This window comes from Manacus vitellinus, unplaced genomic scaffold (assembly GCF_001715985.3).
Source record: "Manacus vitellinus isolate BGI_N305 unplaced genomic scaffold, ASM171598v3 scaffold_15_pilon, whole genome shotgun sequence".
NCBI classification, from domain to species: domain Eukaryota; kingdom Metazoa; phylum Chordata; class Aves; order Passeriformes; family Pipridae; genus Manacus; species Manacus vitellinus.
In genome coordinates this window covers 12,284,066-12,296,101 of record NW_021939122.1, presented here as the reverse complement: position 1 = coordinate 12,296,101, position 12,036 = coordinate 12,284,066, and the positions used below count along the sequence as shown (strand labels likewise).

The window sequence follows — 12,036 nt, the reverse complement described above, 5'->3', positions numbered from 1 at the left end:
ACCAAAGTCAAGACACCAATTTTCCCAGGAGATTTAACACAGGACAGTTCAGAGGCATTCAGAGCTCTCAGAAAAGGCCCATACCCAGAGTCCCGTTACTGCAGATAAACCTAAAGGAGCAGAGGGGTGGCTATCAGGGTGCCACAGGATCCTATCATCCCACACATTGTGATTCTAGCTATTTTCTTCAGAAAGGCAGGAGTGATTAGGTAGAGACAGGATTTTACCAAAGGCAGCATGAGAAGATGATTATCCTCTGCAGAACACAAGGCACTGCAGGTAATTACTTACTGCCTGTGGGACCACAAGGATTTAGCTAGGGACAGAGAGTATGGAAAATTGCAATGTACCTTAAATGACCATTTCTGCTGAATCCATGATTGTTAGTATTAAGTAAAGTTATAAATTGCAGTCCATAATCTTGTCTTTCAAAGGTATTTTGTGGTCTGAGAGGACTGAGAGGGCAGAGTCTGTTTTGTCATGAACTATCTGTCTCTGATGATGGCATGTTTTTGTCCTTAACTGTTTACAAGAGTTTGGCAGAGGGTGAATGGTGATGATGGTGGTGCAGCTGGAATGGTTGGTTGGTTTTACCACACAGTTTCTATAAGATTACCTGCTGCTTTGGATGAAGCTTTTTGCTCTCTTGAAATTGCCTCTTCTAAAATGCATTAATTACTCCTCATGATTATGTACCTGGTGACAGCAAGTACAAACATGACAGCTCAGCAATGCAGCAATAAACCTGCAGACACCTCTTCTTCCAATCTTCCCTCTGATTAGGCATTAGAGCTCAAGCTCTAAAGTTTTTAGGCTAAGAGATAAGCTCCAAAGTCAGAATGTGTGAGAGAGAAGAAAGAAGAGTTGAGCAGAGAAAACTCTACCTTCGAGTCTGAACATCCTGAAATTTCTAGGATTTGTTCATTACCCATTTATAATGGCCAAGCATAGATGAAATCTGCCACAGGGATCATCCACAAGTCACTTGTCATCACAGAGAATGTCTGCTGCTGGTAAAAGGAAGAGACCCCCCCTGAGAAGGTTAAGGCAGGCTGGTATTTTCCTGTGAGACAGTCAGAATTGCCAGTCAGATAACTTCATTTACGTTCACAGCATTCTGGAGACACCCAACACCATATAAATATAAATATACACAGAGAAGAAGATTAATGATATGAGAAGGTGGGTTATAAACACAGATAAAGTCAAGAGCAGATGACAAGCCAATCTTGTGAAACAGGACTTAATTTTGCTGGAAGATGAATTGCAGCTACTGTGAAGCATCAAGTTTTAAATGCTTCAAAGATGTGTATTTTAGGTCAGTTGGCCCTGGCATCAGTAGGAAAATGAAATGGTATTTTTATATCAGAGCATGGATTTTACTTAGGATTGGAGGTCACCTATTACTCTGCAGAGAAACTGATGACCAGACAGTAGTGTGTGTGTGTGTGTGTGTGTGTGTGTGTACATATACATGGGTAACAGGCTCTCACAACTTCCATAAAATTTAACATGCTTGGAAAAGCTCCTTTCTAGCAGGTAAGGAGAAGAACTAGGAGAGAAAATGTTAATATTTGCCTAGATTATTAAAATCTCCTCTTCACAGTTTCTAAACAATCCTGTTATCACTGCTCTTGAGTTAACTGCCTAAAAAGACAGCCGTTCTGCAGCTGAGGCACTCTGCACCACAGCAGTCTGTAAAACAAGATAGATTTTTATCTGGAAGAAAAGGCTTTTGGAAAAGCAGCAGCAGCCAGGGGTAGAGAGATGTCAGAGCCACTCAGCCCTTCCCGCGTGGGCTCCATCCCGGGTGACAGCGGCCGCGGCGGCTGCAGCTGCCGCCCGTGCAGGGCTGTGTCTGCTCGGATGAGGGGCGGCTGAGGCTTCATCTCTGTGACTGCAATGCTGGGAGCCAGGATGGTTGGCAAAGGGGGCTGTCAAACGATGTGACTGCAGGCTTCTGATGAGAAAGAGATGCTGTTTGGGGGGGATTTTGCAGAGAAATGCCACAATGAGCTGGGTTTTCTTCGACTCACTCTGGGGCAAACTTGCCTCAGATTAGCACTGATGCCTGAAAGAAACCTGAGATAAACCCAAATCCAAACCCTGACCAGTTTTAATACTGATATATGTGGTGGTTTACACATCTGCAAAGCAGACCTCATGCCTCTCTGCATGCACATCTGTCAGAGGGAGGGGTTTTTAACCGTCACTGTACGTGAGAATAAATAACTACATAAGGCACTCAAAGAGTAAATCTCTCACTTCACAGCACCAAGGAATTAATCACAAGATTAATTTTAACCCCTGTAGAGAGAGATTATGTTTTCTCATAACAAGAAAACATCTGTAGTGTTTTGGTTATGATGATTTCATGCATACCTGACTTTTCTTGGGAAACTCTGCTTCATGGATTCCATTCTGATTTTTGTGTTCTTTTTGACCTTTGCAAATCTTTCTCAAGGTCCACAAAAAAATCTCCACAGTAACTAGTTTATTTGATGCCTATGTCTGTATTTCCAGCTATACCTGGAAGTAGATCTCAAGGAAGTTCAGACTGGACATTAGGAAAAGGTTCTTTACTGAGAGGGTTGTCAGTCACTGGAACTGACACCTTAGAGAAGTGGTCATGGCACCAAGCCTCCCAGAGTTCAAGGAGCATCAAGATAATGCTCTTAGACACATGGTTTAGTTTTAGGTAGTCCTGTGAGGAGCAGGGACCTCCACTCCACAACCCTTATGAGTCCCTTCTATGATTCTATGGTTTTCAGCAGACAGGAGCAGACCCTGACCACCACCCATCTCTGCCAGTGGGATTAGTTCACTCTCAGTTACCTCTGCAGTTTATTTGCAGCATATAAGAAAGACTCAACATTGCTCTAACACATTTTCAGCCCAGAAAATGCCTGATGTCTACTAAAAGTTCATAAAGATCTGTAGTAGAGATATATGAGATGAGCCCAAGCATTCCAAGTGACACCTATGCATGTGCTCCAACCTCCAGCATCACATCGATGCAGTGGGAGTTCTGACAACTGAGCACACCACGGCAGTGCTGATCCTCCTGGCACCACTTCCAGGGATGCTCAGCACTCCCAGAAAATCTCCCTCTTGCCTCTGAGTACGATGGGACGGACAGGCGGACCGACGGAAGGCGGCGGGCGTATTGAAGGCAGCGCCCGGAGGAGCCGCAGCACCGCTCGGTGGTGACGGGTCCCTCTGCAAGTTAAGCATAAGGACACCAGCTCGCTCTTCTTAAACGCGCTGCTTAGCACCGCTGCATCAGTTTGTGAGGCACCAAGAAAAGCTGTTTTCACACCGTTTCGAGGCTTTTGCTCTGCTTCCTTCCCCCCGTTCTAGTTCCTCCAGGTGGAAAGTCCTCGCTGCCCCAGTTTTAAAGCCCCTGCACTGGAGTATACAGCAGTAATACTGGGATGCTGCTTCTTCATAACCCTATGCCTGACTGGAAGATGCAGTCAGCTGTGCTTAATACCTCGAGTGAAAAAAAAATTACTGAGGGAAAAAAAGGAAATTTCCCAATAAATTTCCCTTTCTATCTTTACAACTTTTTTGCATTCTCGACATGTAAGTTAGAGAAACATAGGATCACTCCTCACAAAAGATCTGACATTAATAAATTTGTAATCAGTTTGTCTCTAGGGAACGCATACATCATTGTTTGTGCATCCCAGTACCAAATTCAACCATGATCACAGTCAGTGCAGGTAGATTCATGTTATAACAATGTATCTGTAGCTATGGGAGTGTTCTAAGAAGTCTGTGCTGTGGATTACATCTTGAAAATTCAAGAGTCCTTATCCAGTACCCCAAGTGGTTGCTGCCTGAATTGCTGGCAAGAGTTAACAGAAAGTTGACTTCATATATGACGTATGTTCTTGACTGTCAACATGGAAAAAGCTTGTAATGAGATATGAAGACATAATCAGCAGGTTATTTTATAAAGCCATATTCCCTATGGTTGTGTTAAACCAGGTTTTTATTATGCTACAGTCATTTCAACAAAACAGCCAGAAGAGTGACAGTAAACTAACCTGTGCTTGGGATTTGAGCCCTGGCAGCCAGCACCTACAAGTCAAGTGCTAGTGCACCTACTAACCAGAGGCATCTCTGCACAGCGACAAAAAATAGGTAGTGGAATCAGTTTTTTGATGTGACTTACCTGAGGGGTTTGGTGAACTAACACCACAGCACAGACAAACATTTTGAGTTAAAAGCCGTGAATCCAGTTATTGAAGGATATGGTCTGCTTCCTCGAGTACTCACACTGGACAAGGACTGTGTTAGTCCCAAATCCCAATGGCTGCAGAGACCCAGGGTCATGGCACTGAGATGTGTTTCATCATTTAACTTCCATTTCCTTTTAAACACCTAAACAGTCTCTGTGACATCTCTGCAAACTGAAAACAAACTGATCTCTCAAGAAAAGTTTATCTGTGGTTTTCGGCCTTTAAACTGTGAATTCACCAGGGCTGAAACTTCATTTTAAGAGTCTGAGAAAACAAAACAAACCCAGAACAAACAAAAAAAAAACCTCACTAAAATAAAACAAACGAAATACACAAGAAAAGTTAGTTAAATTTCAGCAATCTTAAATCTGCTTTTGGTGCCTGCACTTCTGTTGGTAGATATGTGAGCATTAGCAAATCAAAAAAAGCTGAAAAATCACTGAGCTGGGATATTAATGGATTAGGATTTCTTAATTCACTCTCAAGGTGAGAAGAGACTCCATCTCAAATGATGTCACTGTAGCATCAGCTCCAAGCCAAGCAGATAAATGGCCTTGCAAAAAGCTATCTCAGTCAGAAATGGTGTGAATTATGTCAAGGTTGGGCTAATGCAGAGATCAGAAAATGAGGCTTCTACATAAGCCAGAAAGCAAAGTGCTAATGGCCAGGAGTGCAGTATATAACGAGTTCTTAAGAAGAACAACAATAAGTAAGCCATATATTTTCTCACCAGCAGTCAGCTGCATGTTGATGCTTTAATGAAGTTACAAGGCAGAACACAGGAGTATCTAACCTCCAGAGAACATCATTAGTGGAGACAAACTACATTTCACAATGCTGCCATTATTTTTGCTAGCATCTCATTAATCATTTAATGGTCATTACTCATTATTTGCTTAGCCTGGGTAGAGTACACAGCTGTGGAAAAGTACTCATATTCACAGAATCATGGATTCAGGTGGTCCCTGCCCCCCAGAGCCAAGAGAGCTGTAATTTTTCTCTGCTGCCAGTGACCATCAGGAGTTTGCATGGAAGGAAATACTGCATACAGTATATTTCCTTCTTCACAAGCAGTTGAAACAGAAGTTAACTTCTGCTGTGATCACTGAAGATGCTGAAAGATTTCCAGGCAGTGAGGGGTAAAATCCTCTGACAGGTTTGGAGATGAAGGCAGTGATATTGCACCACTGCCCTCACATACCAATGGAGGACTGAAATTGTCTGAAAAGGTCATAGAAAATAAAGCTTAGTTTCAACCTCGTAGTCAAATACAGGCAAGCTCTCAAGGTGTCTACCCATGTGCCCAGGGATTAGAAACAGGCTCACCTGAATGACAGAGGAACAAGGTACTTGTCTGCAGGCACTGCTGCTGGTAAAGGCCATTTACAGTGTTAATGGCCTTCACTCAAACACAGATTACATATTTCCTCTAAACCTTGAAAAAGCATTAACCCTTGTCCTCTCAATAAACACAGCCAGGTGGAAGGAGTTATCCAGTTTACCAGCTGAGAGATGCCAAAACCAGAGACTGGAACACAGTCCTCCCATGGTGACCTGGGAAAGCGTAGGTGCTCTCACGGGATGTGGCATTTCAGCAGTAACTTACACATCCTCCCAGCACCTGGACCGTGCAGATCCACACTTAACTCCATAAAGGGAAACTGAGGCAAGGAATACACATTGCTCAGTACCTGCTCTTTGTGGCCATGCAGTGTTAGCTTTAACCAAACACCATGTGGAGATGGCATCTCTGTGTGGCATTTAATGACCCAAGACATTAGAAAGGAAGAGACATTCAGAACTAAACCAATTTCATAGCCATCTGCTACAGTGAATGTGCTGGGCTAGTTCTGCATCCTGGTTTATCCCAGGGTAACTCCACAGCCAGCAGCAGAGGCACAAAAAGGAGCAGAGTCAATGAGTTGTATTTATCTGTAAAATGAGCTTTTGAGAGGAAAAGATGAACTGCCTTCGGGATATTTAAAATGGACAGAAGATGATGATCCAGTACTATGGAACAAAAGAGCCAACTGCTCTGATTGCACTGTGCCCTCTGATGGGGAGCAAGAAGTGCCCCAGTGCAAGGGGCTCGGACACATAAGTGTGGTACAAATTCACAGTACCTATAGGATGTGTCCCAAAGTCCCATTCCAGGCTTTGGAAATGATTCTTAAAGCCTTCTGACTGATGGGTTGGTCCTTTCAACCTATTTTCATAGGGAAATCAGAGCTCACAGTGATGTGGTGTGGTCAGGGCCAGGCTGTGCTCCCTGCCTTCCCCCTGCCCCACTCAGAGTTGGGGACTTGAGTCACCAAAGAGAAACGAGGCAGCAGCAGTAACACAGATAAGCACTTTTGACTTACCTGATTTCTCCTGGTTGATGAATCACTCAACAGCCCTCATTCAGCAGAGAGAGCAGCTCACAGGCATCCACCAATGGCTCTCCACTGAGAGTTACCACCTCCAGGAGGGAGGGACCCAGCACTACTGGAGGCTGTCACTGGCTAGCACGTGGGACAGCCCTGAAAATGAAAAACAAAGTGGAAAAAAAAGCTGCTGGAGGCTGTATCCATCACCTCACATAGAAATGCTACCAACCACTCCAGAAGGCAAGCACTGGGCGAGAGACAGACCTGTGAAAACCGTGTGCCAGTGGGGAAGCCCCAGCACAGGGTTTATCCGTCTGCCACAGCAGATCTCTTCCATCCTCATCCTCCTGCCCTGGCTGACTGAGGGCTGAGCTGCATCCCCTGCCCTGTGGCAGCAGAAGGAGAGGCAAAGGGAGACAGGCTATTCTGGGCAGCCCAGGGATTTTCCAGTAGGAGCACCCCCTGCCAAAATAACATGATGGACCGTTTCCGGATGATCTTCCAGTACTTCCAGTCCAACTCGGAGTCTGTAATGAATGGGATCTGTGGGCTGTTAGCCCTGGCTAGTGTGAAGATGTATACTTGCTTTGAATTCAGCTGCCCCTGCCTGCCCCGGTACAACATGGCATACGGCTTGGGGATCATGTTCATACCCCCCATCATCCTCTTCCTATGCGGCCTCATCCTCAACAGACAGTCCCTGGTGATGCTGGATGAGTGGAGGAGACCACAGGGGCACAGAAAGAAGGACCTAGCTGTCATCAGGTGGGGTTTGCAGTGGGAGTGGCATCCCTCTTTTCACCTCCTGCTTAGTTGTCTCTCTCCATAGCTTTGATCCTCCTGGTAATTAATTTTCTCGTAAGCTCATCTCCTGAGACCTTTCTCCATGAGCCTGGAGGGGCAGAGGCTTGGCAAATGCATTTACTCCAGCAGAAATGAAGGCAGTCTATCCCATCCCAGCAAAGGAGAGCAGGAGTACCTCAACACCTGGATTTGTGACATCACCCTGGGAAACTGTGTTGCTGCTTGCCTTCTCATGCACTCACAGGATGTCTCCTGGGGCTTCCTGGGGCTTCCATGTGCAAAAAGATGAGGCATTTCTATTTAAATGTGCAGAAGGTGTGTCATTTTCTTATCGTTAGGCTTGTGGTTTCCCTCCCTTCAGTTGAGTTTTTACTGACTTACACTGGTGGAAAGGAGAGGAGAATCGCATTCCATTTGTTATATACAAAGTTTTGTGGAGAACACAGGTTGGTTCAGTGTGTAGCAAGAAAGGCTACAGAGAAAAGGAATTTTCCAGGTAGAAACTGAACTGATGAGAAAAGAAAGTGTGAATGTGGAAGACAAGGGAGAGCTGATAAGGATCTGTGCATGGGAGACATGAGTGTACAGACAAGGCAAGCACGTAATGAGGAGACCATACACTGATTGAATGCAGGCAGCACACAGAGCACTGCCACGTGCTGATGCAGGTTTCACTGGGAGGCAGCACCAACAAAGACATCCCAGAGCACAAGAAGCATCAACTGGGACAATGCTGGGGAGAGTCGTGGGAGTCAGTTCCCTGGCTCCGAGAGGGCTGCTTAGCATGGAACAGCCTGCATTCATCAAGGCTCTGGATGAGGAGAAAGCTTCCAGCATTTCCCCACTCACCTCTCTCTCTCTTGCCCCAGGTACATGTGTTCCTCCATCGTGCAGCGAGCCATGGTTGCCCCTGTTGTCTGGATCATAGTCACCCTTCTGGATGGCAAATGCCTGATCTGTGCTTTCAGTGGCTCCATGGATCCCGAGAAGTTTGTGGGCTTTGCCAATGTCACCCCAGTGCAGGTGGAGCAGCTGCTGGCCAAAGTGCCCTGCAAGGACGACGAACTCATGAGGAACAACACGTCCCACAAGGCAGTGTCCAGGTACCTGCGCTGCTGGTCCCAGGTAGGTCACTGCTGGCAGAGCCCCTCATGTCAGTGAGGTGCCCAGGCCTGTGGCATCTGCTTCTGCTCTTCCTTCATTTGTCTCCACTTCACCATGGTCAGGCTGGGAGCAAGGCTGTTATGTGCTTCTTTATGCCTTAAAGTACTGCTACCCTCAGCGATAATCTCAAGTCACTCAGGCAGGGAAAAGGAAGGAAACAACATATGGTTTAACTGACAGAACTTTCTTTCTAGAAGAACCAGCAGCTTCTAAACCCCAATAACAAAAAGCAGGATGTAAGGAATGTAGATGTCTCCAAAGGCACTGTCCGATGTCAGAAGTTCTTTCTAACTTCTAACCTTGCAGACGGGACCTGCTGTTTTAAGGACAGTGCAAGCATAGACAGATGAAAACAGCTTGCTCAGGAATGATAGAACAGGACATGATGGGGAGTGGAGCCCTGACTGGATTCTGTTCTTGGTACAGGAGTGCCATGTCAGGGATGGGGACTGGTGGGAGGTCATTGAAAACAAGCTCTTTCCTCTTACCAGAGGGAGCTGCATGTAGTCTGGGCTGTCTTCACCCTGCTGTGAGGACTCCTGGGCCCTGGAGCCAGTGTAGGTAGCAGATGAGCATCTCACTGGAGAACGAAAAGAGTCCCCTTTCCCTGGGGCACTCCCATGCTCAAAGCAAATGCCTATCTGCTCCAGGCTAACTTTGCAAACACTTATCCTTACTGAGCGACTGATGGACAGATAAATATCCTATATTTTCTGGAATGAGATTACACCAACCCTCTGAGTGCAGATGGGGGTGCTGGACTTCAGGGGCAGATCAAAGACAGGAGTTCAGATATGCCACATCTCCCCTCCAGCCACACGAACTCCTGTCTTGCTGATACAGGCAAACAGCTTGTGCCTGTCCTTGTGTGTGTCTTGCTCACAGCTTATTTCTTATCATCCAGGCACTTGGCTGGAGCATTTTGTTGATCCTTATCGTAGCAGCTTTCCTTGCCCGCTGGCTCAGACCTTGCTTCAACCAGGCCAGCCTCCTGCAGGCACGTCACTGGAGCAACTACATCGACATCGAGCAAAAGATATTTGAGGAAACCTGCTGTGAACACAGCCGTCTCTTTGCTCACAAATGCATCCTCCACTTCTTTGAAAGCATGCGGCAAGAGATCAAACTGCACAACTTCAGCTTGCCTAGGGAGGGAGAGAGGGATGAAGGAGAGGAAGATCTTCTCCAGGGCATCACAGATCAGGACCAGGTGAACAAACTTCTGAAAACATGGTACTATGACAAGCCTCCCCTGGATGTCAGTCAGGCAACCCAGAGACATCCTCTGGGGCGAGAGAGATCCCCTCTGCCCTGGGCAGACAGCCCCAGAACCCGCTCCAAGTTCCCCCAGCACACCAATGTGTAAAGGGGGCTTTGTCCCGCAGACACTGAAGGAGTCCTGCCAAGTCTCTGCTCAAAGCAAGGACCAGTGGGCAGATGATAGTGGTGATCACACCTTCCTCCAAAACCCCAACTCCAAAGGCTCTGCTTCAGGGCATGCCTGGCAAAACCTCCAAAATAAACGAACTCTGAGGATCCAAAGGTCCAGGACTCAGTCACTGTTAATGACATTTCTCAGCCAAGGGATCTGTGTGTCACTTTTGCCATATTAAAGAGTTTGAAGGTCCTTACAGCTGTAATAAAACCATTCTGGCTTTAGGAAGGATTTAATCAAGGGAGCAACATCTGGCTGTGTACACAAACCAGCTGGAGTGGCAGCCTCACAGAGGTGTGAGGAGCTCCTGCCCATTCCAGTGAAACCTGGCTCAGAGGGTTAGCAGTGCTGACTCAGAAATTATTTAATTGGCAATTCTTTTAGTACCACACCAACACGTTTACTCAAAAAGGCAAAACCACCTCCAACATCTTCCCATTTGCTGAAAGCTCTGGCTGCCCCCCAACCCAGCTGCCAAACTGTTCTGCCTCCCTCTAACAACCCGTCAATACTTCCATGCATTTTAAAAATAAAATATGGCAACACACTGAAATTCGTGGAGCAGCATAACTTGAATTGAAGATACCCCTGAATAAGAATAGGTTGGATTGGGTTGGATTTGCGGAAGGAAAAGGAGATGGAGGCTTTGCTTAACACATACAGAGGCACGGGACTGTGCTGGGGTTCAGGAACCTGCTCTAAGCACTGATGCTGAGCCACAGAAAGGACACACTGACTCTGCCTGAGAAGTCTGAACAAAGATTTTAAACACTCTCCTGCTACAATTGAATACAAACCAATCTATCCAAAGGATCATCCTTGCAACACCTATTTGGGCATTTCCATCCATAGTTAAAAACTGATTGTAACCTTATCTCTGAGCCTCTAATGCTGGTTGTTTTCTTACCTTCCTTTTCCAGCCCCTTTTGTACATGGGGCCAACTGTGGTGCCAGTGTGACTGATATTTCTGTCTAGTGTTGCTGCTTGGATTCATTAAAGCCTTTACTGCAAACTAACCCAGTCCAGACACATCTATTCCTCCAGGCTGAGCCTCACACTGATGTTCACTTTGTCTGTGGGAGCGAGGGGTGTAAGGTGGAGGGGCTATTAGGAGGGGGGTGAAGAATAAATGTCTTCTTGGGCATACATGGATAGATGGGGCAAGCAGGGCTTCCAGGTGGAAAGAAGAGGGTGGGAAAGAGGCAAAGACACTTTGGGACTAAATCCAAATTGAGGGATCAAGATGAAAACATATATATTAATGTCCCAAATTAACTTGTGAAGCTATTGGCAGGTGGGTCGTCTTCTCCCCAGGATGGTTGTATGCATGGGTCAGAGAAGGAGGAGGTACTTGGCAAAGCACTGGGAGGACAAATAATTCCATGGCCCACCTGTGGGCAGCTGCATCCCTCTGCCATCCAAGACCCAGTCAGGAGCTGCAGGGCACAGAGAGATGGGCTGCAGAGCTTTTCTTATTTGCATAGCAAAATCAGCTCTGGCTGAATCCTTGAGCTCTCTTGGATGTGCTCAGAGAGTGCACAAAGCCAGCTGTGGCCTATACTGGCTGGGAATAAAAGAGTGGTCTTCCCATCAGGAGCTCTTTAGATCCAGGGAGCTTCCAAGTTCTTGTTTAAAATCAGCATTGCATTTTGAATTTTGTCTCTGGTTTACTTTTATCAGACACAATATCACAAATCTGAGGCCATGACTCAGTTCGGACTCACCACTCCATACTAGTCAAATTGACTATTTTCCTAATCTGCTCAGAGCAGAGGTCTGCAGCTCCCTTTGCATGCTGCTTTCCATGTTCTCAAGTTTGAAGTCATCCCAGGGTGGCCACAAAATATGAAATGCAAAAAAGGGGAAGAGGAACAGATCTGTTATCTGTACCAGGATTGAGAAAACAGGAGGATTTAGGGGTGCTGCTGTAGATTTTGCAGGTCTACAAAGGCTCATATGCTTCTGGGAGGATCAGTCTGGTCATGGAATAGCTCCAGTTGGATGGGGCCATGGGTG

The 12,036-nt window shown here is 46.2% G+C and overlaps 1 protein-coding gene across 1 annotated transcript; it reads left to right on the top strand.

Moving 5' to 3' along the window:
- The first annotated feature begins 7,091 nt into the window (after positions 1 to 7,091).
- On the top strand, positions 7,092 to 9,950 carry CALHM3 (calcium homeostasis modulator 3). The gene is made up of 3 exons (XM_008934073.2): positions 7,092 to 7,381; positions 8,290 to 8,545; positions 9,489 to 9,950. The coding sequence occupies exons 1-3, from the start codon at positions 7,092 to 7,094 to the stop codon at positions 9,948 to 9,950; spliced, it is 1,008 nt and encodes a 335-aa protein (XP_008932321.1).
- The last annotated feature ends 2,086 nt before the right edge of the window (positions 9,951 to 12,036 follow it).